The 21,304-nt window shown below is 38.2% G+C and overlaps 2 protein-coding genes across 11 annotated transcripts in view; one reads left to right on the plus strand and one right to left on the minus strand.

The window, feature by feature from the left end:
* GLRA3 (glycine receptor alpha 3) overlaps positions 1–19,292 on the minus strand; it is a 90,979-nt gene extending 71,687 nt beyond the window's left edge. Inside the window, exon 1 of the mRNA XM_013190334.3 lies at positions 19,071–19,292. Coding sequence (XP_013045788.2) covers positions 19,071–19,165 — 95 coding nt within the window. The 5' untranslated portion in view covers positions 19,166–19,292. The remainder of the gene's footprint in view (positions 1–19,070) is intronic.
* LOC106041756 (ran GTPase-activating protein 1-like) overlaps positions 1–21,304 on the plus strand; it is a 140,366-nt gene that overhangs the window by 73,037 nt on the left and 46,025 nt on the right. The gene's annotated exons all lie outside the window — the stretch shown is intronic.

Genomic DNA, 21,304 nt, shown 5'->3' on the forward strand with positions numbered 1-21,304 from the left:
GCACTACTGTGCTATCCAACAGCGTGGAAAAATTGAAAGAGTGTGCAGGAGCATGAAGGTCAATTATTATTTCATATGCTATTAATGAGACCAGTTCTGGGACATTGCACCGGATTCTGTGTCCAAGTTTTAAGAGGATATTAAAGCATTAGGAAAGGTACTGAACAAAGCCACTAAAACATGATCTGAGATTTAGGAAAATTTCCTTACAGTAAGAGATTTTAGGAGTTCAATCTGTTTAGTTTATCAAAAAGAGGATTGAAAAGTAACATGACTAAAGTGTTCAAATACCTCCAAGGGGCAGAAAACATTGGACATTTAATCTAAAGAGGAAAGGCAGAATAATCAATGACAGGCAAATTCAAATGGGAATTTAGGTACACAGTTTGAATAGTAAAGGCAACAGTAGATGAAGCTGTAACACACAAGTACAGTATGGCTTTACGAAAGAAGCAATTTAGCAAAATTTAAATTACTGCTTTTCATATATGTTAGTGAAAAGGAATGAAAAGGAATATATAGAAGAGCAGGCTAAATTCAGAGTTGACATTACAAGTCTCATGCAGAAAAGGCAATCTTTGTATTGCCAGAAGACACATTATGGAGTTGAAGAGGTTAAGGAAAGCAAGCAATGGGAATAATTCAAAGTAGAAAATAATGTCTTCTCAGGGTCCTTCTACCTTGGCGCTGGGTTGCAGGCTTGCAGGTGCTGGTACTGTAACCTGTAATCTGGGGTGTAGGTTACATGGGGTAATGCTGGCCCATTTTCTAAATTTCCTTTCACAGCTGGATATTTGACTTACCCAGCAGTTGTATGACACCACCTCCCTGCTCAGTTTAGAATTAAGCCCCAGAAAAGAAAATGGACTTGAGCTGCTCATAAACTACAGCCATCTTAAAAATCAGAGATTGACCACTGCTAGGAAAAATTGTGCTACTGTTCTATTTGTGATGTGCACCTGCAAAGAGGAAGGAATTTTAAGGTAGATAATATCATTGCTGTGAAAGCAAATGAATATGAAGTGGCCGGGGATAAATTTAGATAGTAAATTAAAACTCTTTCAACCAATGAAACACTTCAGTTCAGAAATAGTCTAGCACTTTGAACAGAGATACAAAAGCCTTGTGTGTTTTAAGATGGAGCTTGATAAGGGTATTGGGTTGTTATGAGATGTATGACTGTGATTGTAGGCGATGGGATTCAGTTCCTTTCTAACTCCCCTGCTGAGGATATGTTTGCATTGTTATTGATTCTTTTAAATTATTAAAATAATTACTATTACAGAACTCATTAAAAAATAGTTAGCATAGCTATGCAGCAAGGACACCACCATCTACAGAATTTATATAGGAGACCTCATCTAGCAGCTGACAATTTAGCACACAAGAATGACGTGGGTCATGAATCAGTGCTCCTGACATTTCTATTTAAAGTATTTTTGTTAGAGGAAATCTCACCATCTCTTCCCTTCTTCCAAAACGAAATGACTGAGAAAAACTCTTCAAAGGGAATTTTACAATCTCCAAAAATGTCTCCTACTTTAAAGCTTCTAAAGTATGTATTTTTTGAAGAATCACTGTATTCCTATTCATAAGCCATCTCTTTTCTATCTGCCCCAAACTTGTGGATATTTTTGCTAAAGCACAGGTAAAGGAAAGGAATGTAAAAACGAAAGTGCCTTATATATATGCTTTATTTTAAGAGGCATATATTCTCTTCCCATTTACTGCTATATGTCGATGACAAAGATGAATAAAACCTATTGTGTGCTGTAATGATACCTTCCATTAGAAACTTAGCAGAGAAAAGTTAACAAATCCAAGTTAGAGAAGTCCTCTAACTTACCCAAGTTATTCTGAGGGTAGTCTCCAGAGTCTTCCTAACTTCATGTTGACTACAATTGATATAAATTACCTTTGACTTAGATGGTACATTCAATTTCTTCCTTCCATAATTAAACTACTTCCATGTTTTATCTTGAAGATCCTATCTTAACACCAACTTACTGCCATATTTGGCTTGCTGATTTTCTTATCCAGTAATAAATTATTTCTTTCATATGAAATACAGACCATCTTAGTCATTCAATAAGGTAGATTTTTTTTTTTCATCTTACAATACATACTACAGAGATATTATATGATGCTCTATGCTTTGAATGCATTGTGGTGGTCCAGTAACAATTCTCTGAGACAGCAAGTGTGGCCAAACCCCATGAGCAATCCAATCTTGTGACTGTGGTCAATTCTCTCCAGCTGATGTTTGAATATTTTTAATGCACTTTACATTAAAAAGCTCTTAAGAGAGTCTCAAGGAAATTAATTAAACACTCATAAAGGAAAGCAAAAACTGCAGCCAGCCATTATGCACTCAGCTGCATCTCAGAAACAGCAACAAAAGCATTTCAGTAAATTAATCTGAGTCAGTACTTATTCAGTGTTTCACCAATAATATTTAGGTGAATTAGCTCAAGACAACCCCTTGATTCTGTACCTGTAAGTAATGGTGACAGAATTAATTAATTTTAAAACAAAAACTATTCAGTATAACCATTTAATTAAAAAGGTCTGCTAAAATAATCTGCACCTAATCACCTGGCAATCTAGAATAGAAAGATCTATTCATTAAAGTAGGTAAAGAACTAAAAAGGTCAGAGTTTATAGTATGTAAAAATTGCACATTATTCCAACATGTACCTGACAAAAAAAAAAAAAAAAGTCATTTTTAACAGAAAATATTCCTGCATGTGACATCTTTAAACAAGAAAAATACAACAAATGTTAACAAGAATGACCTCTGAAGGAATCAAGCCCATCAAAATTAAAAATGTTTCCTTGTTTGAACAAAAATAAGAAATCCTATTCTTTCAGAAAGGTAAAAACAGTGTTCAATTTTAGAGAAAAAAAAATATATAAAGCTTAAACAATACTAATTTGTTTGATTTTTGTGGATAAGGCTGTTTCCTAAACTTTTTCCAGTTTTTGCTTAGTTTTTCATTAAGATTAATCTGTTCAGTCAAGTAGCATGACACAGGTGTTCTACTGAGGTGTAGTGTGTTTAAACCTAAGATAGTTGTGTCAGAAGAGAAATGCATTTCACTGTTTTTGATTTCAATAAACAATTTAAACTTCAGAAGCTTTGCAGATGAGGTAAATATTGTGGAACAGGAGCTCAGAAGGAGGATAAATATGTTTAAAGCAAATATATATATATCATTTAAATTGCAATAAAATTTTAAAGCAATCTCTTCACTCTTTCACTCTACTGGAAATTAAAATCCCTCACAGAAAAAAAAAAAAAAAAAAAAGACATGTAGACTTCTCTTATTGGAGGCCATTCTTCAACAATATTAATTCACAAAAAGTCAGGGCCATTTTGGAAAGCTAAGAGAAGAGTCTGAGGATTGCAGATGCATGGATCCAGTCCTAAAAGAATCCACTGTCGCTGCTGTTCCCTTCTAGCTTTCTAGCTTACAAAAAAAGAGTTTCTTCTGAGATGTGAAGCAAGACTCAGAATTAGACTCCTGCTGTAAATTATCATTTGGAAGACTCAGTCTTACTTTACATTACCTACACTGTTAACCCGAAGAAATTTGGTTACCTGAATTAGGTAACATTATCCTCTTCTACAGTTCAAGGTTCACACAAGGAAATCACCTTTTTCCAATTCCTCCTTACTATTCCATCATCAAAATAATTCTACTTGAGCTTTACTGGTGAATGAGAGAATTTCGTCCTGAGGGACCAAGAAAAACGAAAAGCAGGTTTCCACTGGTGAGAGTATGTGAAGGAAGAGAGTGACATGTACTAAACTCAAAGATTGCAAATGAAGGAGAAAATTAAATTTGACATGACTCAAAAAAGAGAGATTCCAATTGTATTTCCTACAATTTCTGTTAAAACTGACAATAATGTATTGCTTGCTAATTGAATATGAAAATACGTTCATTTGTTGTAGGTCATGAAATCATCAGTTCCTAATGCAATGAAAATGCAGATTTTCATATTCTGCAATGTTTTAGATAATAGTGATTTTACTAGCTCAGATTGGAACATGGAACTCAACTCATGTGTGCTGGAGAAAGGACTGTCAGTTCCAATAACAGGAGCAGAAGCATTGTCTCACCAAGATTTTAAAGAGGTGATTTCTAACAAAAACTCTCAGGAAAACTTTAAACATATTCTGTGACAGATTAGATTTTCCTATTGATTTCTCCCACTTAGATTTTTCTAGCTGTACTTTTATCCTCTTACTTTGAATACATTCTAAAGGTCAGATTTTTTTTTTGATACAATGTGTGGAGATAAGTAAAGTTACATCAGAGATCATTGAACATATTTTCAGCCAAAGTAACAATTTTTGTATGTAGCAAAGAATGAATTTCCATTTTAAAATAACATTATTCATTCTTTATTATTTCCATGGTTAGGAAGGAAAACTACATAAAAATATATGGGACTGTATTTCAATGCAACTATTAAAAATGTCTATTTTTTTTCAAATTTGGAAAATATTAATTTTTCTGTTTCAGTGACTGTAGTAATGTTGCATTTTAATGCATTTTATGAGCTAGGCAACAGTTACAAGCATTTTGTTATGATGTTTCTGATACCTTTACAGTGTAATTTTTTCCCCCTTTGTCAATGCAGCTGAGAATTCCTCCTGCCCCTCAGTCTTCCTCCAGCCCTGTTTGTCATGGAAGTAAATTGATACAATGTTATAGCTTATTTGCTTTATATGCTATAGTTTTAAAAAGCTTTGGATTGCTATAGTGTGCTTCATCCTTTCCTAACAGACAAAAAAAAATAGAGTTTTTTGTTTGTTTGTTTGTTTGTTTTTTTGTTTGTTTTAAGTCTTCTGCTTAGGTCATTCTGACCCGATCTTCATTCAGGTCAAAGGTCTTTACAGTCTATATGAGACTAAATTTGGGTACGCTTGTTTTTGTTTGTGATTCCATATATATATTTAAACACAAAGCTTGCTCTCCCTCTTCCTCTACCCCACCCTCTTTGGAAAACCATTTACTCTTAGAGTAAAGGAAAAAAAAAAGTTTTGTCAGCATTCTTCATAATCCTATGGACGTGGCTTTCCAGCTTAATTAAGAAATGGATTCAATAAACTACAGATTCTCTCTCTAATTTTCCTTTGTTTTTTAATTTGCTTTGTTGTTTTATTGTTGCCAACTTCAGCCATTAGGCATTTGATTTTTCTTAAGACATTTTATGAATTCTGGTTCTAATCTAAATATTTGTTCCTAATTTTGCGAGAAACACCTTTTTCCTCAGTAGTCTCATATATTATGTACATCTTATTTTCATCAGTGCTTTAAATTCAGGTCTTAATTTCTACCTGTTTCTTAATTTATTTCAACATCCATTTCTGAGGTAAAAGCTCACTCAAGCATCTGCACAAGATGTCAAGATGTCAGATGCTGACATATATCTGACTCTTCTGGAGACCCACTGCATGAGTCAATTTTCTGACAGTGTTAACTTTGAATTAAACATAGACCCTTCCAAGATTCAACCAATTGGTACTTTTTGTTTTTTTATTTGGTTGGTTGGTTCTTTTTTGAAGAGATGGAATATACCTGAATATAGAAATTGTAAGTCTCCAATCCATAGTAGTCTGAACTTGCATTACTATCTCACTATAAAGTAGTCTGAACTTGCATTACTATCTCACTAGTTTTTGTATTAACTGAACAGTGGAGAAAAGTTATTGGAGTAATGGATAGCTTCCAAAACCAAAATAATTTCACAATGTTATATTTTATATAGCACCAGATATTCTTCTATAAATGCATGTTAGAGCTAAACAATTACATTTATTTTTGTGATTAATGAATGTTTCCTCTAACTAACTGAACATGTGCAGGAACTGACTGGTGTCTTTCACCGACATAATGAATAATAATTCAACTGATGTCAGTGAGGTAACACTAAATTGAAAGGAGAAGTAAAGTGAGTAAAATGAGACTTTTGCCAGGCTAAAAACTCTTTCCCATAGTAAACTCTTCCCAAATTGAGGAGCAACCTGTGAATACTGAAAACAGAATTGTAAAATTACCACTGTTTGGTACACCCTGCATTTTGAATGCACCCAAACTGTGCTTTAGATTGTACAGCTACATATTACTGGTTTGCTAGTTCTAACAAACTGCTTAGATTTTTGACTATTCCTGTGGCACTGACCCATCAATTTAATTTGCATCCACTGGGTTGCTGTACTGTCATGATATAAACAGTGTAACATACAGATATTTATCATAATCATAATTAATGACTATTTAGAATTTTGTAAGCCCCTGCTCCGCCTTTGCCTTGTTTCACTTTAAAAGTCCATCTTCCTGAGTTGATAACCCTATCTGAAGCTGAAAACAGGAGTTGTTTTATGTTTCTTCTCAAACAATTCTATTTTAATTTTCACAAAATTCTTCAAAGATACTCTTAGAATAAAATGTTTGTGTTTTATCAAAATTAGATAAAAATTGAATTTGAATTAAATCCCCAGGGTCATTGAAGACTAAAGCACAATTCAATTAGATGCTATTCCATTTGCCTTAGGGAAGCTCTGCTTGTATCATCAGTACAGCAGTGTTTTCCTATATCTTCACTGAGCATGTCAGATGGCTGTTTAAAAGATGAGGCTTTTTTTCAAAAATAAGTTTGATAAGATTTGAGTTGTTATAGAAAAGCTGAACAGAGCCTAAACTCATCTTAACACTCATCTTAACATAAAGTATTTCAAAAGACCTGACTACAGCCCAGACAAGACAGAACTTATCAATAAATAGAACTCAACGCTGTATAAAGATCTTTCCTGAAACACTTCTCATGATTTTTTTTTATTATTATTTTTTTGTCAGCTAATTATGGTGTAGATACTCTGTTATTAGTATTGATTAAGGATTTCCAAATAAGACAAAATTTTTCTAGCTAAAAAAATACGGATTTCTTGACAAAGTGTTTTACAGAAATATATCTGTTTCAACACGGTTTTAATGAAATGCTGGCAGACTTGGTGGAATCTGGTCCAGTGTCTTGTCTTTCAGCAACTGTGAATTTTCTAATGTTGATAGGAAATGAAAGTGGGGTTTTAGATTCTAATTTTCAAAAACTTATCTGAATATGACCCCCACAGAACTGACAGATTTTTTTCCTTTTTTTTTTTTTTTTTCCAACTTAAAACTCCTTCTATGCATTGAAAAAGCAACAAAATCTTTTCAGAATTTTGGAAATTTCTGTGAGACGGGAATGGCGAAGTTCAACCAGCTGTATTAATTTACATTAACATTTTACATTTACATTTACATTTAACATTTACATGTACTGGGTCTGGCTGGGATGTTAACTTCCCCTGCAGCAGCCCATACAGTGCTATGCTCTGCACTTGTAGCTAAAACAGCAGTGGTATCACACCAGTGTTGTGTCTGCTGCTGAGCAGTGCTGGCACAGCACCAGGACTCTCTCTAACCCTCCTAGGGGGTGGGCAAAAATGTGAAAAAAGAAACATCACCAGGGCAGCTGACCTAAACCAACCAAAGGGATATTCCATACCATATGATGTCACACTCAGCAATAAAAGGTGCAAAAAGGAAGAACAGGAGAGGGGTGGGCTCTTGTGAAAACGTCTGTCCTCCTCCCGAACACCGGCTATGTGCGTTGAGGCCCTGCTTCAAGGATGTGGTCAAGCATTGCTCATTTGTGGGAAGGAGAGAGTAATTTCTTTCCTCTGCACTTCCACATAGCCTTTACTTATTTTGTTTAGTTTTCCCTTTCCCCCTCCGTTTTCCCCTTTCCTTTTCCTTTTTTTTTTCCCTTTAGTTAAATTGTTAATTGTTTAGTTAAATTGTTTAGTTAAATTGTTTAATTAATAATAATCTTTCCTTAATAATGATTTCTTTTTTCCTTTAATTAAATCATCCTTATCTCAACCTGTGAGTTTTTCTTTCCTTTACTTCTTCCCCTCCTCATCTAAGGAGGGGGAGGGAGAGAGTGGTTGTGGTGTTCAGCTGTAGCACAGTAAAACCACCGCAGAGATACATGAATTAAGTAATTTTTTCCCCTTTTGTTAATTCTGTCCAGATCAACACTATAATGAGTAAATGTAAGACTTTCTTTAAGGCAACAACAGAGTTGAGCTTCAGGGTGATGCTGAGAGTGGCAACATTCATGCCATGTAATGACAGAACCCAGTGTTTCTAATGGATGTACTGAATCATATTCCTTACTGAATAAGTCAAAGAAAATAACGTGAAGGTTAAAAAACAGTGCTACTAACCTTTCATGTTTTCACCAAAAATTTCCTGGTCTACTACACATACATACATTCTCTTACACAGAAAGTAGTGTTTTAAATTCCCCTTACATACATGATTTGTCTTTGCTATACTAGTATTGTTTATGCCATGTATCCAGCACCTCTTTATTGTCATGTCAGTTTTCTAAGCTTCATGTAAACAAATTGAAATATTCTGGATAAAGATAAAATAATGACCAGATATGCTCTGGTATTTATTATGTGCAAGACACTTCATCTCTTGAAAGAATAACCACTGTTGAAAAGGATGAAAAAAGCCATTACTTAGAGAATCCAAACAAATACATTTGTGTTCATGGTGATTATAGATGAAAATTTGAGTACCCTTACATCCACCTCTGTGCAGGAACAGCAAAAATAATTGAAAACACAGGTATATTTTTAGAGTACATTTGCACAGTGATAGAATTTTTGGGATACGTTTTAAAGGTAAAATTTTAATGTGTATATTGAGAAACTGGGTATAAATATCTCCTTTAATTCCAGTTCTCTGTTGTACTTCACCTTTTGTAATCATATATTACTGTCTGAAGTGGGTGCATTTCATATTCATTTTGTGTAGTAAAAAATTGTAATATCATGTTCAAAACAACTGAGAATCCTATCTTCAGTGTGTAAGAGCTGAAGGAAAACAGAAGAGAGTATATTTTATTTTAACTCTTGCATTTTTTTTTCACTATTAACTTCTGATCAATATGCACTTAAAAAAAAAAAAAAAAAAAAAGCATAAAGCATTCTCTCTTCCAGGTGAAGCAATGAAAAAAAAAAAACAAAACATTATAGACTTCACCCCACCCTCTGTTCCTCCTCCCCCGCCAAAAAAAAAAAAAAAAGTCTTTTAAGTCTTTTATGTTTTATGGGATATAATCCAGATGGGATGCTGAAATTTGCTTACTTTGATGTTAGTTCTAATATTGCCGAACAGAGGTAATGGATCTGACCTGATAGCACCAGGGAAAACATTGCTCAGAACCACATCTCTTCATGGAGGCATTATATAAATACTTAGACACAGAATTAACATATATCTTAGAATACTGCTGTTACTAATAATTTAGCTGTGCAAAGTCTGTGCTTTGCTTTACATGACTACTGTTGAGGTGAACCACTGCGCACCCTGATCTTGTAAAAACTGCAATGGGCTAACACAGCGATGCAGCCCAAACACTACCCTGTTGGGCTAATACACTGAGGGTAGCAGTAAGACTTGGGACACTATTACAGTGTCCTAGCCAACTTCCTTAAGTTAGTATTTGGTGATTAGAAGGTTGGCAGACAGCTTTCATGTTGGTTCTATGGCTTTACATGATGCCAACATATTCTCATGCAATACTGGTGGATTAGGATGAGATTTTTTTGGGGCAGTCTTTCTAGGATCTGAAGTTATAGAGCTATTATATGTTACATATTCTGTATATGTTGTATATAGCATATGTTATATAGAGATTTGCTTTGTATAAGTATCTCTTCATATAGCTAGATAAGGAAAGCTCACATTTTTTTTTTTCTTTCGTATAAGGCAATTAAAATAGTTTTGCTTCAAAGAAGCACAGTAAGTCACAATTGATTTCATAATTTTTATTTTTGCCCTCAAATTTTTTTTAAAAAACAACAACCTACTATCGCTGGCAAGTTACCACTTTGTGACATTTATTTTTACTTATCTAGTAGGACACCCTTAGCCAGCAGATATGTTGCTAACAAAACTGGAAGTTTAGTTGATCCCTGGAGCTGAATATGTCTCAGCCTACGTAAGCACAGAGCATAGACTCTCTTTGCATTTTGAATCTAACAGATTTTCAAATCTGTTAATGTCTAAGTGCATTTTTAAAACTTTATGAAATTAAAAGACTTAATGGGACAAAATGCCGCCTTTGCCTCAGTCTTTAGCGGCAATACTGGTTGTTCTCTGGATACCCAGTGCCCTGAGCTGGTGGAAGGGGATGGGGAGCAGGATGTGGCCTTCGCTATCCATGAGGAAATGGTTGGCGACCTGCTACGGAGCTTGGATGTGCGCAAGTCGATGGGGCCGGATGGGATGCACCCGAGGGTACTGAAAGAACTGGCGGAGGAGCTGGCCGAGCCGCTTTCCATCACTTATCGGCAGTCCTGGCTATCGGGGGAGGTCCCAGTTGACTGGCGGCTAGCCAATGTGACGCCCATCTATAAGAAGGGCCGCAGGGCAGACCCGGGGAACTATAGGCCTGTCAGTTTGACCTCAGTGCCAGGAAAGCTCATGGAGCAGATTATCTTGAGGGTCATCACGCAGCACTTGCAGGGCAAGCAGGCGATCAGGCCCAGTCAGCATGGGTTTATGAAAGGCAGGTCCTGCTTGACGAACCTGATCTCCTTCTATGACCAAGTGACGCGCTTGGTGGATGAGGGAAAGGCTGTGGATGTGGTTTACCTTGACCTCAGTAAGGCTTTTGACACCGTTCCCCACAACATTCTCCTCAAGAAACTGGCTGCTCGGGGCTTGGACTGGCGTACGCTTCGCTGGGTTAGAAACTGGCTGGATAGCCGGGCCCAGAGAGTTGTGGTGAATGGAGTCAAATCTGGTTGGAGGCTGGTCACTAGTGGTGTCCCCCAGGGCTCGGTACTGGGGCCGGTCCTCTTTAATATCTTTATCGATGATCTGGATGAGGGCATCCAGTGCACCCTCAGTAAGTTTGCAGATGACACCAAGCTAAGTGCGTGTATCGATCTGCTCGAGGGCAGGAAGGCTCTGCAGGAGGATCTGGATAGGCTGGAGCGATGGGCTGAGGTCAACTGTATGAAGTTCAACAAGGCCAAGTGCCGGGTCCTGCACCTGGGGCGCAACAACCCCAAGCAGAGCTACAGACTGGGAGATGAGTGGCTGGAAAGCTGCCTGGCCGAGAGGGACCTGGGAGTATTGGTTGATAGTCGGCTGAATATGAGCCAGCAGTGTGCTCAGGTGGCCAAGAAGGCCAACAGCATCCTGGCCTGTATAAGAAGCAGTGTGGCCAGCAGGTCTAGGGAAGTGATTGTGCCCCTGTACTCGGCTCTGGTGAGGCCGCACCTCGAGTACTGTGTTCAGTTTTGGGCCCCTCGCTACAGGAAGGACATGGACGTGCTCGAGCGAGTCCAGAGAAGGGCGACCAAGCTGGTGAGGGGTCTGGAGAACAAGTCTTACGAGGAGCGGCTGAGGGAGCTGGGATTGTTCAGCCTGGAGAAGAGGAGGCTCAGGGGCGACCTTATCGCTCTCTACAGTTACCTTAAAGGAGGCTGTAGAGAGGTGGGGGTTGGTCTGTTCTCCCACGTGCCTGGTGACAGGACGAAGGGGAAGGGGCTAAAGTTGTGCCAGGGGAGTTTTAGGTTGGATGTTAGGAAGTACTTCTTTACCGAAAGGGTTATTAAGCATTGGAATGGGCTGCCCAGGGAGGTGGTTGAGTCACCATCCCTGGAGGTCTTTAAAAGACGTTTAGATGTAGAGCTTAGCGATATGGTTTAGTGGAGTACTTAGTGTTAGGTCGGAGGTTGGACTCGATGATCTTGAGGTCTCTTCCAACCTAGAAATCTGTGATACTGTGATACTGTGAAAATCTAGGGATGTTTTTAATAATCAAGGCCCACTTTATCCCACTTTTAGTTTATATTATAAACTAACTTTTTACAAAAGAGTCTGCAGGCTCTGCAGTCACCCACTAAGATATAAAGTAATAATAATTTTTTTAAAACATTCTGAAGAACCATGCTGGTATAACTATAGTGAGTTGGTGGTTAGTCATGAAATTAAAGTTAGTTGAAGTTAGTTGTGGTAAAAATTATACAAATTTGTGATTTGTCTATTTCTTAGAAAGTCGTCTTGGAAATTGTATGTTCTGGTACCTGTGGATTCTCAGAGATGCTACTTAGGTTTACATTAAGCTTATATTTTACCTTTCAAAATTCTGGAAGAGACAAAATTATATTTTATAAAAAACTGGAGATAAGTTCTAGATGTGGCGGAGTCTTATGCAAACTGTGAAGGCTTGGACAATAATGAAGTGAGTAGCATATTCCAATATATTTTTTATATCAAAGATGGGGTGCAACAAAAGGCAAAATCCTAAAACAGTAGGTTATATAGGTAACCTGCAGCTTTAATTCTTAAACAGGAGGAGTTAAAAAAAAAAAAAAGTTTGCTTTTCTAAATGTCACATCTTGTCACAGCTATATTCTTTTTGCTTATGATACTCTTCCTAAACCTGTTTAAGCTGCAAAAACCGGGTTAATAACAACTAACAGCCCCACAGTTTAGGAAAATTTAGTACTCCTGTGTTTGCTTTCTACTCACTTAATTGTTTCACTAAATTAATTTTACAATGTGTCCAATCAGTTTTTGGGGTCTTCAACTTTTCTACATTTTCTGTGGTCTCAAACTGTTTTCCTTACATTCTCTTAGCATTTAGTTAATTTATGTCACCAAATACAGACTTCAATAATGACAATAGTGAAATGGACTGATCCTCTTTAGGGAAGTTCCTTCCTGGAAATAACTGTGACCCTCTCTGTCCCCACTCATTTTGTACATCCAGTGTAGGGCTAGAGGAAGAACAGGATACTATGTGGTGCAGAAAAATTATGTAGGAAGTGTTTGTTATGTAGAAAGTCCATTGAAGTGGACCAGGTATTGCTCTTGAATAATGTTGGAGCAACTTATGAGAGAGCTGACTGGAAGAGTAACAACAAAATATATCCTTTTATTCTTTTATAACCACATGCTATTTTTGTACTTTTTTCCTTCCTTCTTTCTACTATCACTATTTAGCGTTTATATTGACACAGCACCTGAAGACATCAGTCAGGAAGGATCCTAATGCTTCTGAAGCCACAAAGAGTAATAGGATATAATCACTGCTGGGAAAAAAAAAAAAAAAATACAGTCTCAAATATTTTTGCCTTCTTTTCTCTTTATGTTATTGTACGGACTCTTCTTCCTGATGCTCTTCTCATTCTCATGCTTTGGTCCTGCATTCTTGTTACACAGTTTCTGGCTGTGTCTTTTCATGCTTCTTGAGATGATCCCTTTCTGCTGTTAGCTGATACTTGTCCTCAAGAAGGTGCCTTTTACTCAATCTGTTCACAATGCCTATATATAAGTGACAGTAAAACGACTTCTTTTTAGTTTCTGTCTGTTTTTACTGATTCTTCCAATAAACACCATAAAGATCTGTAGGAAAAGCAATAAAAAAGAAGATGCAATACCACACAGAAGGGCTCTTCATTGCTCGTTACTTGAGAAAAGCTGATTTACTGGAATCATTCCCTATAGGTATTATTACATAATACTCAGTAAGGTCATTTGAAGCTTGTATTCTAAATCTGTTAAAATAAGAAGCTCTAATCTTGTAAAATTTTTCATTTTCTCTAATTGTCACACTAGGATAGCTGGACAAGACTAATCTGATGGAGGAGCTATTACATTTTTCATCATACAGAAGTACAACACTCATCTCAAAATATTTCTGTCTTTCAGTTGTTGTTAGCATCATTTGGCTAGCAATGAACTAGGAGAGGCTGAAAAGTAAGAAAATGTCACTAGTACAATGAGAATGGAAAGACTCATGTTCTTAATTGAAACTGCTTTGTTATTCAATTTTCTTACAGCTTACTGTATTATAACTCAAAGCTCTGCGCATATTTCTTTCTCAATGTTATAAACATGGTAGTCATTTAGGAAAATAATTGTTTTCTTATAGAAATAAAGAATAGATAGTAAAACTGCTGATCAAATTCATACTAGTAATAAAACTCATATTTGATTCAAAGAGATTTCGGTGTTTTCACCGGTATATTTGAAATATGAGAGAATTTGATTTCTATAGTCTTGCTCCCCCAAAAAAGCCCTTTTTTGTGGTCCAATTTTTTGGAAAGTACAGTGCCTGCTTATGGGTACATCCTTCAAGGGAACCCCAGTGTTCTCCTCCCGACATTTTATAAGGGCCCTGAGCACATTTCCTTAATCCCAGGGGCCTGGCTGGGCTCAGTGCCAGCTCTAATAGTGCAGCAGCCCAGCTTTGAAGCAGAGCTGTTTGACAAAAGCTGTGCGAAATCTCAGCAGGGGTTCACCCCCTTCTCTCAGAAGCTGTTTATTTCTCTCCTCCTTCTCCTTCTCCTTCTCCTTCTCCTTCTCCTTCTCCTTCTCCTTCTCCTTCTCCTTCTCCTTCTCCTTCTCCTTCTCCTTCTCCTTCTCCTTCTCCTTCTCCTTCTCCTTCTCCTTCTCCTTCTCCTTCTCCTCTTCTTTCTTCTTTTCCTTTTCCTTTCTCTCTCTTTTTTTTTTTCCTTTCCTTTCTATTTTTTTTTTTTTGCCTTTTCCTTTTTTTCCCCATCAGGAATGCTGGAGAGTAGCTGTTGTCTCTGCTTGAGCTACAGTGCAAGTGCACCTGTACCCAGCCTTGTACCTTCCTAATTCTGGTCCTGAACCTGATCTACTGACCTGACTTTCTGCCTTGACCTCAAACCTACCACATTATTATGGACTTGGCTCGGCAATCTGAACTGTTTTGTGGACAGGATCTACTCTGTTCTAGTTCTAGGTTCTGTGGGACTGCAAGCCTTGTTAGTAGAATTCTACTCCTGCCTGCCTTCCTGTGAGTCTGAATTCCCAGATCACTTTCCCTTTCTCTTGCTGCTCCCTGACACATATCAGGTCTTTTTCATTAGGATCTGGAGTCTGTTTACCGATTTATCCCACAGAAACTTTTCAAATTGAGTCAGGGCTGCTAAGGAAAATATTGTGCCTCCATGCCCTCAGCTTGAATGACTACATTTTCGTTCACCCACTATTTTATTGACATCCTGATTTTAGCAGAGACTTTTATTTCTTGAATAGTGTTGTAGTTATAATTCTTAACATCTTAATAAGATGCTGAAGTCTCATCAGAACATCTGAAGAACTTTATTTTCAAAGATGTTTGTTATGACAACACAAATTTAATGATTTTTAGCTGTTGTTTCTTTCTCTTTCATTACTTGTATCAGAGGAACTGATGCTGGCTTAAAAGAAATTGACTTTTGTATCTTAAAGATACTCATCTGAAATCAATTTCTAATGCAATGCAAGAATAATTTCAAAATCAGTTAACTGTGAGCTTAGGCATGCCCCAAAGTTAGAGAATTGAGATTTTTTTTTCCCCCCACAAGAATATGGCTTCTAAGTACAATTAGCTGTCTCTGTTTTTTCCAATATAAGGCCAATGGGGCAGTGAACAGAACAAGGAAAGAGGCAATAACTTAATCATAGGGTGATTCTCGGTCTCCGCTAACATAGTTACCTAAAAAATATCCTAAAGAGACAATCTATTCTGCATTTCCATAGTGCTACCTACCTTTCCTATGTGCTTTCCCCAAACATAGGTCTATATAACAAAATGCATACACTATTCTCTTTAAGTAGAAAGCAAATTCTCCGGCAAATCCCTGACAAAGTAATTCTAAGAGAGCTGTGCTGGTGCCCATGCAAGTTTGAGAGCTGTCATAAAACTGTTTGACTCACAAATATGATCATTATCATAAATGATTCACAAATACTATCCTTCTGTGACTCTACCAACATGATCTTGCTTTTGGCATGACCTCTTGGAATCCAAGCAAATAGAGAGGAATTTATGTTACCAGCATATTACTTTAATGAAAAATCAGAGGAATATTCTGTCTTAAAGATAATGATGATGTCAAACTCTAGCTTAGAAATGTTTATTTTTCTTGTTTGGTAGTGAATTAGTTATTTTCCAGGCTCATTTCCTCCCTCCCACCCCCCACCCCCACCCCCTGCCTAGCTTTTACCCCACTTCTTAACATAGCACTGTGCTTGACGTGGCAGTCATTAATATATAATATCTTTTAATTTGAGGTCTGATGACCAGTTCTCAATACAAGTTCTCCCAGTTCTCAAATACAACACTAAAAACATAATGGACTACTATCTGCTTAAACGCTTGTTTTTCCTGTGTAAAATGTATTATTGTATTATCAATAAGTATGTTATTAATCTAAGACAATATTATGAAATACTATAAGTGATATTTTTTCTTCAGTGTCTTTCAGAAATCAAATTAATAACTAGTTCCTACAATGGCCAATATGCATGTTGTTTCAGTCATTTCAATTTGAAAAGTCTTTAAATATGGGATGAAAATTAATTATTTCAAAAAAAAAGGAAAATCAATTGCAGTTTTCTCTTGTGAAGCATGTAAAACCAGAGACCTTGCTCACTAAATAGAATGCCCTTAATTTTGCAACCTATATTGATAAGAAACCTTTTTGTTTTCATTTGACCTATACTCAAAATAAAACTAAACAACTATACTTGTTTATGTTCACAGGCATAGCATTTAGACAATCACTTTAGTCAGCCTCATGGCTGTTGGACAAGAATTGAAAGTTTTTCCTCTAAGGTTTTATCAGTCTTCTTACACAGCTTTGAGTGCTTGTTAATGAAGGGCAGGGAAGTTTCAATGTTGCACAGCATAAGAGAAGATATATTGTTTTTTTTCCACAGTGTTTGAACAAGTTAAAAACTTAAGACCAGGCTGTTTCTAGAAACTCCTGGCATGTTCATCTTTTCACTGAGGATATTAAATAGGTGCTAAGGTTGGGAGCTTGTGTCTTACAGGGAGTGGAATCAGTGTCCTACTGTTCCCTGTCCCCTTTGCTCTGATGTAAATCACAAGGCTTAAGTTGGAAGAGAACTGGAATTAATGGCTCCAAGAAGCTTGGGAATTCTGCAGGTTTTAATGTTTAATGCTTTTTTTTTGGTACACTTTTTCCATTTTAAAGCAAGCTGTCTTGGGCATGGAAGATACTCCTATGGGTCTCGATGAAGTGACTCAGCTTTCTTAGGTTGTATCACTAGACCTCAGACCACCAGCAGTCTCTATATTGTGATATATTCCGAACAGCTTTCTGAGGTCTTTCTCAGACACTATGCACAAGATAGATCTACATCTTTGTGCAGAGTAACCGTGGTCATTATGAGAAAATGATAATTGAAGAGCAGCAGGTTATCAAAGTACAACAGGTTTTATGAACATTGAACAAAATTTGAATTTATGCAAAGTAAGATGCTTGTATAGGTTTTGAAACAAATGTTAGTCCAGAATTATCTGATGTGAAATACCTGTATACCTTCTAAAACTTACTTTTACACCATTTTTTTTTTCCCTTGGGGTTAAAAAAAAAACAAAACCAAAAACAAACAAACAAACAAAAAAACCACGCTTTTATTATTAACCAAACAATATTAAGGATTGTTAGGATTAAGGATTAATCATTCAACAGTAGGATGGGAATTTAATAATATACCAAAGAGAAATATGTGCTATAAGTACATTAAAATAAAGTTATAATATCACATTATTGCTCATCTTGCCTACACTACGAAAGGGTTTGGTCATCTACACTTAACATAAAGTATTTCGTGCAATTGGAGAATTTAAACTGTTATATACATGCATTTACTCTTTCCACCCAAAGTTGATTAATCTCATACCATGTGACCCAGTTTCTTAAAATCTCTATCTTTTGGCACAATTACAGTAAAAACACATTAGAAACTATTTACATTACACATGTAGATACAAAACAGATCATTAATCTAACTTCAAAAAGAAAGAAAAGATTTGCTTTGAACCTGTGAGCACCTGTGAGGTGTGCCATTGCTGTGGAGCACTACATACCAAATTTAAATTTGTAATCATAAATCCCTTACAAGTATAACTGCCAAATTCTCTCTGGAGAACCCCTTTTAAAATTTAAGTTTCCTTTTTACTTTTGCCAGGTAGCTATGTACTGCTTAAAAATAGTCTGACAGTGTTTTAATATATGACTTAATCTATTTATTGTGATCCAGGGCTACAATATTTGTTGCTAACAAACATGGATAACTCTGCATCAGCGGTGAATATGTGATGACACTGAAGGCTGCTTTTTTGCATGTTTCCTTTTTCTTCTTTAAGCTTTCCCCTCACCATTACAGTAATGGATCACTCAAGTTTATTGTAGCCTGTTACCACCACACTTCCAGAACTGTGTATTAAAAGAATGCTTGCATTGCTATCATAATATTAGTTTAGCTAGAAAAAAGAGTGGGCAGAAAGTAAAAACAAAAAAAACCAAAACAAACAAACAAAAAAACATCAACAAAACACAACCTTATGAACTTCAGTCACTTCTGCTCAAGTCATAATTTATGAATATATTCCTATCTTTTATAATACACATCCCAGACTGTAAAGCAGGCACTTTCCCTCCTGAGGGAAATTCTGTAGACCACTTGTCTGTTCGCTCAGCTATTATTTCTTCTATTTCTCTATAGGACTTTTCTGACCTAATGCAATCCCTGAATGTCTTTTTACTGAAAAGAACTGGTAGAAAAAAAAAATCAGATCAATATATTGCTAACTCAGATTATCTTCTGTAACTTTTACACATGGCCATTTTGCACCTGAAGAATTTTTGGAATCCTTAATGTCACGTTTCCTGCTAAAAACAGTGATAACATTCCCAGATCAAAGAGGGACCTGTGAACAGGCACCACCTAGCCCCCCGTTCCCCGAACGCGACCCCAAATTCAAGGCGATGCAGCGTTACAAAGTCATTCGCGAGGCGCGGACCCCACGCGTGCGGTGTCCGTGCCCAGAGCCCTGCTGCCGAGGGACGGCAGCGACCGCGGCGGCTCATTCCCCGCGCGAGGAGAACGGACGGCGGGCAGGCACGGCGCTCTGCCCTCGGAAAACCACCTCACCTGAGCAGAACCGCGGCTTCCCACAGGTAAAACCCCGAGACGGCCGCACGGAGGTACCGCGCCCGGCCCATGCTGCCGGAGGAGACGCTCGGCATCGGCTCAGCACCCCGGAGAGCTCCGGCGGCTCCGCGCCCGCCGCCCGCCTACCGCCCGCCGGGCCCCGCCGCCCCGGCCCCGCCGCCCCTCATGGCAGCCGGGCGGGACGGAGCCTAATCCCTGCCGCGGCGGCGGGCGGCGGCCGGAGCCCACCTCCCCGCCCGCCTGCCCCCGGCTCCTGCCAGCAGGCGGTTCCCCGCCGCCGGCCGCATCCCGGGCGCGGGGTGCGCCGCGGATCCTGCGGCGGCGGCGGTGGAGGCGGTGGTGGTGGTGGTGGTGGCGGTGGGGGGGCGGGCGCGGAGGGCATGGCGGGGGGAGGCCCTCGCCCCCTCCCCGCAGCGCGACGCAGCTCTCGGCAGCTGGAGCAGGGGGGGATGGCGGCGGGCAGGGGGCTGCCCCCGCCGGGGGAGATGGCCCCACCGCGGGAGGGGAAGCTGGGGGGAATCCAAAGGGGTGGGGGGCTCTGGAGGGGTCGGGGGTTTCGGGGGGTGAGCTGTTGGGCTGGGTGGTGGCGTGCGTCTTCTGAGGAAAGGGGGGGGGCGAAGGATCTCTGTTTCGGTCTCTTTTTGCAAGTACTGTGCCGATGGACGCAGGAACAGTATCCTCCTGTTCTATTCTACTTGTTACGTTAGAAAAGGGAGATGATCTAGTAATACAGAACAGACCAACAGGCACACCTAAACCGAGAAAGTCTGAACATCCCAGTGGGGAGGAGAGTGGAAGGGATCTGGGAGGAAATGGTGGAAAGAACATTGCAAGAGGGGGACAGGAAAGTTAATCCTGGGGAAAAAAGGGGGAGGACCGTAGCATGAGTAAGTTTACAAGTATAGGTGACAGGAGGAAAGTGAGGTGGTTACGCTTATTGTTAGAGAAACCCAAAAGAAAAGTTCACTGAAGTCAGGAGGTGCTTGCGATAGAAAAGGGTAAGAATTTATGAGCTGGTACTGAGAAATTCTGTGTGAGAAAAGCTGTCTGTCCAGAAAAGAAGATGAAAGATGTGTGAAGAAGGGTTATATCTGAACTGGGACAGATGAGGAAAATATGCCTGAAACTGTGGAGTGGGAACACTCTCTCTGAGCCTAAAAGACAATGTTTTTTAATGAGGAGCCTTTGAACTGCCTGTCTGGGAGAATCAATGGAAGGAGAAATCTGGGAGCAGTTTAGGGACGGCTCTCTGCATATGTGAAATGTATCTACCTGGGCATATCCTCCTCCCTAAGTATAATACACTGGCTTGCTTTTTCCTGTAGTCACTGATTGGTATTAGACAGCAGCTGAAGTCCTTCTGCAGCCCCACTACTTGCACAGACTCATGGGTGACCATATTACTATCTCAGGCCAGAGTCTTATTTAAACTATTAAAAAGCCACAGAAAGCTCAGGGGCTGAAGAATGAGGGAGACAATGTGGGGAAAAACAAACAAACAAAAACTAAAGTTCATCAAGAAGGAGAAGAAGAAGAAAATAAACTGAAATTTGACAGAAGTAAAAGCTAGAAGTACAATAAACTCATTTCAGAAGATGGAAAGACAGGGTGAAGTGTAGAACAATTTTTTAACACAGAATATATATCTAAAAAAAGATCACTGTGTAGAGGAGATGAAATAATAAGAAACAGGTGGTTGAGATTTTTTTCTTTATTTCTAAGAACAGAGTGTGTGTTAGAAATAGGGAATCGCAAGCTACACCTCCTGGAATACTGTCTTTTTTTTTTTTTTTTTTTCCCTTCATAAAAATCCCACATGTAGCTTTCGTCTGTGTTCTTAATTTATGCTTTCTATTTTCCCAATATCATTATTTTTCAAGTCTCTTCTTCAAGGTTGTTCCAGCAGGCATCACTAAATAATAACTCCTACCTCCTTTTAGATCCAGTTTCGCTTTCTTTGTTGATACCTACCAAGCGTATGGCTAAAGAATATTCTAGAACATCACTAATCTATTTCCTCTGTTCCCTGAGCTTTTTTTTTTAAGTAATGATTCCATACTCTTTGCATTCAGTACTTTTAAGTTTCTCTGTCCATTTTGCAAAAAAGTTTATCTTTTTGTTCTTGTTCTTACCCTCACCTGGGAAGACAAAAATAACCATGAAAAGAACCTGTTCAAACCCTTAAGTGAAAACACAGTAGGGAACAAACCTAA

The sequence above is a fragment of the Anser cygnoides genome, chromosome 4, assembly GCF_040182565.1.
Source record: "Anser cygnoides isolate HZ-2024a breed goose chromosome 4, Taihu_goose_T2T_genome, whole genome shotgun sequence".
NCBI classification, from domain to species: Eukaryota; Metazoa; Chordata; class Aves; order Anseriformes; family Anatidae; genus Anser; species Anser cygnoides.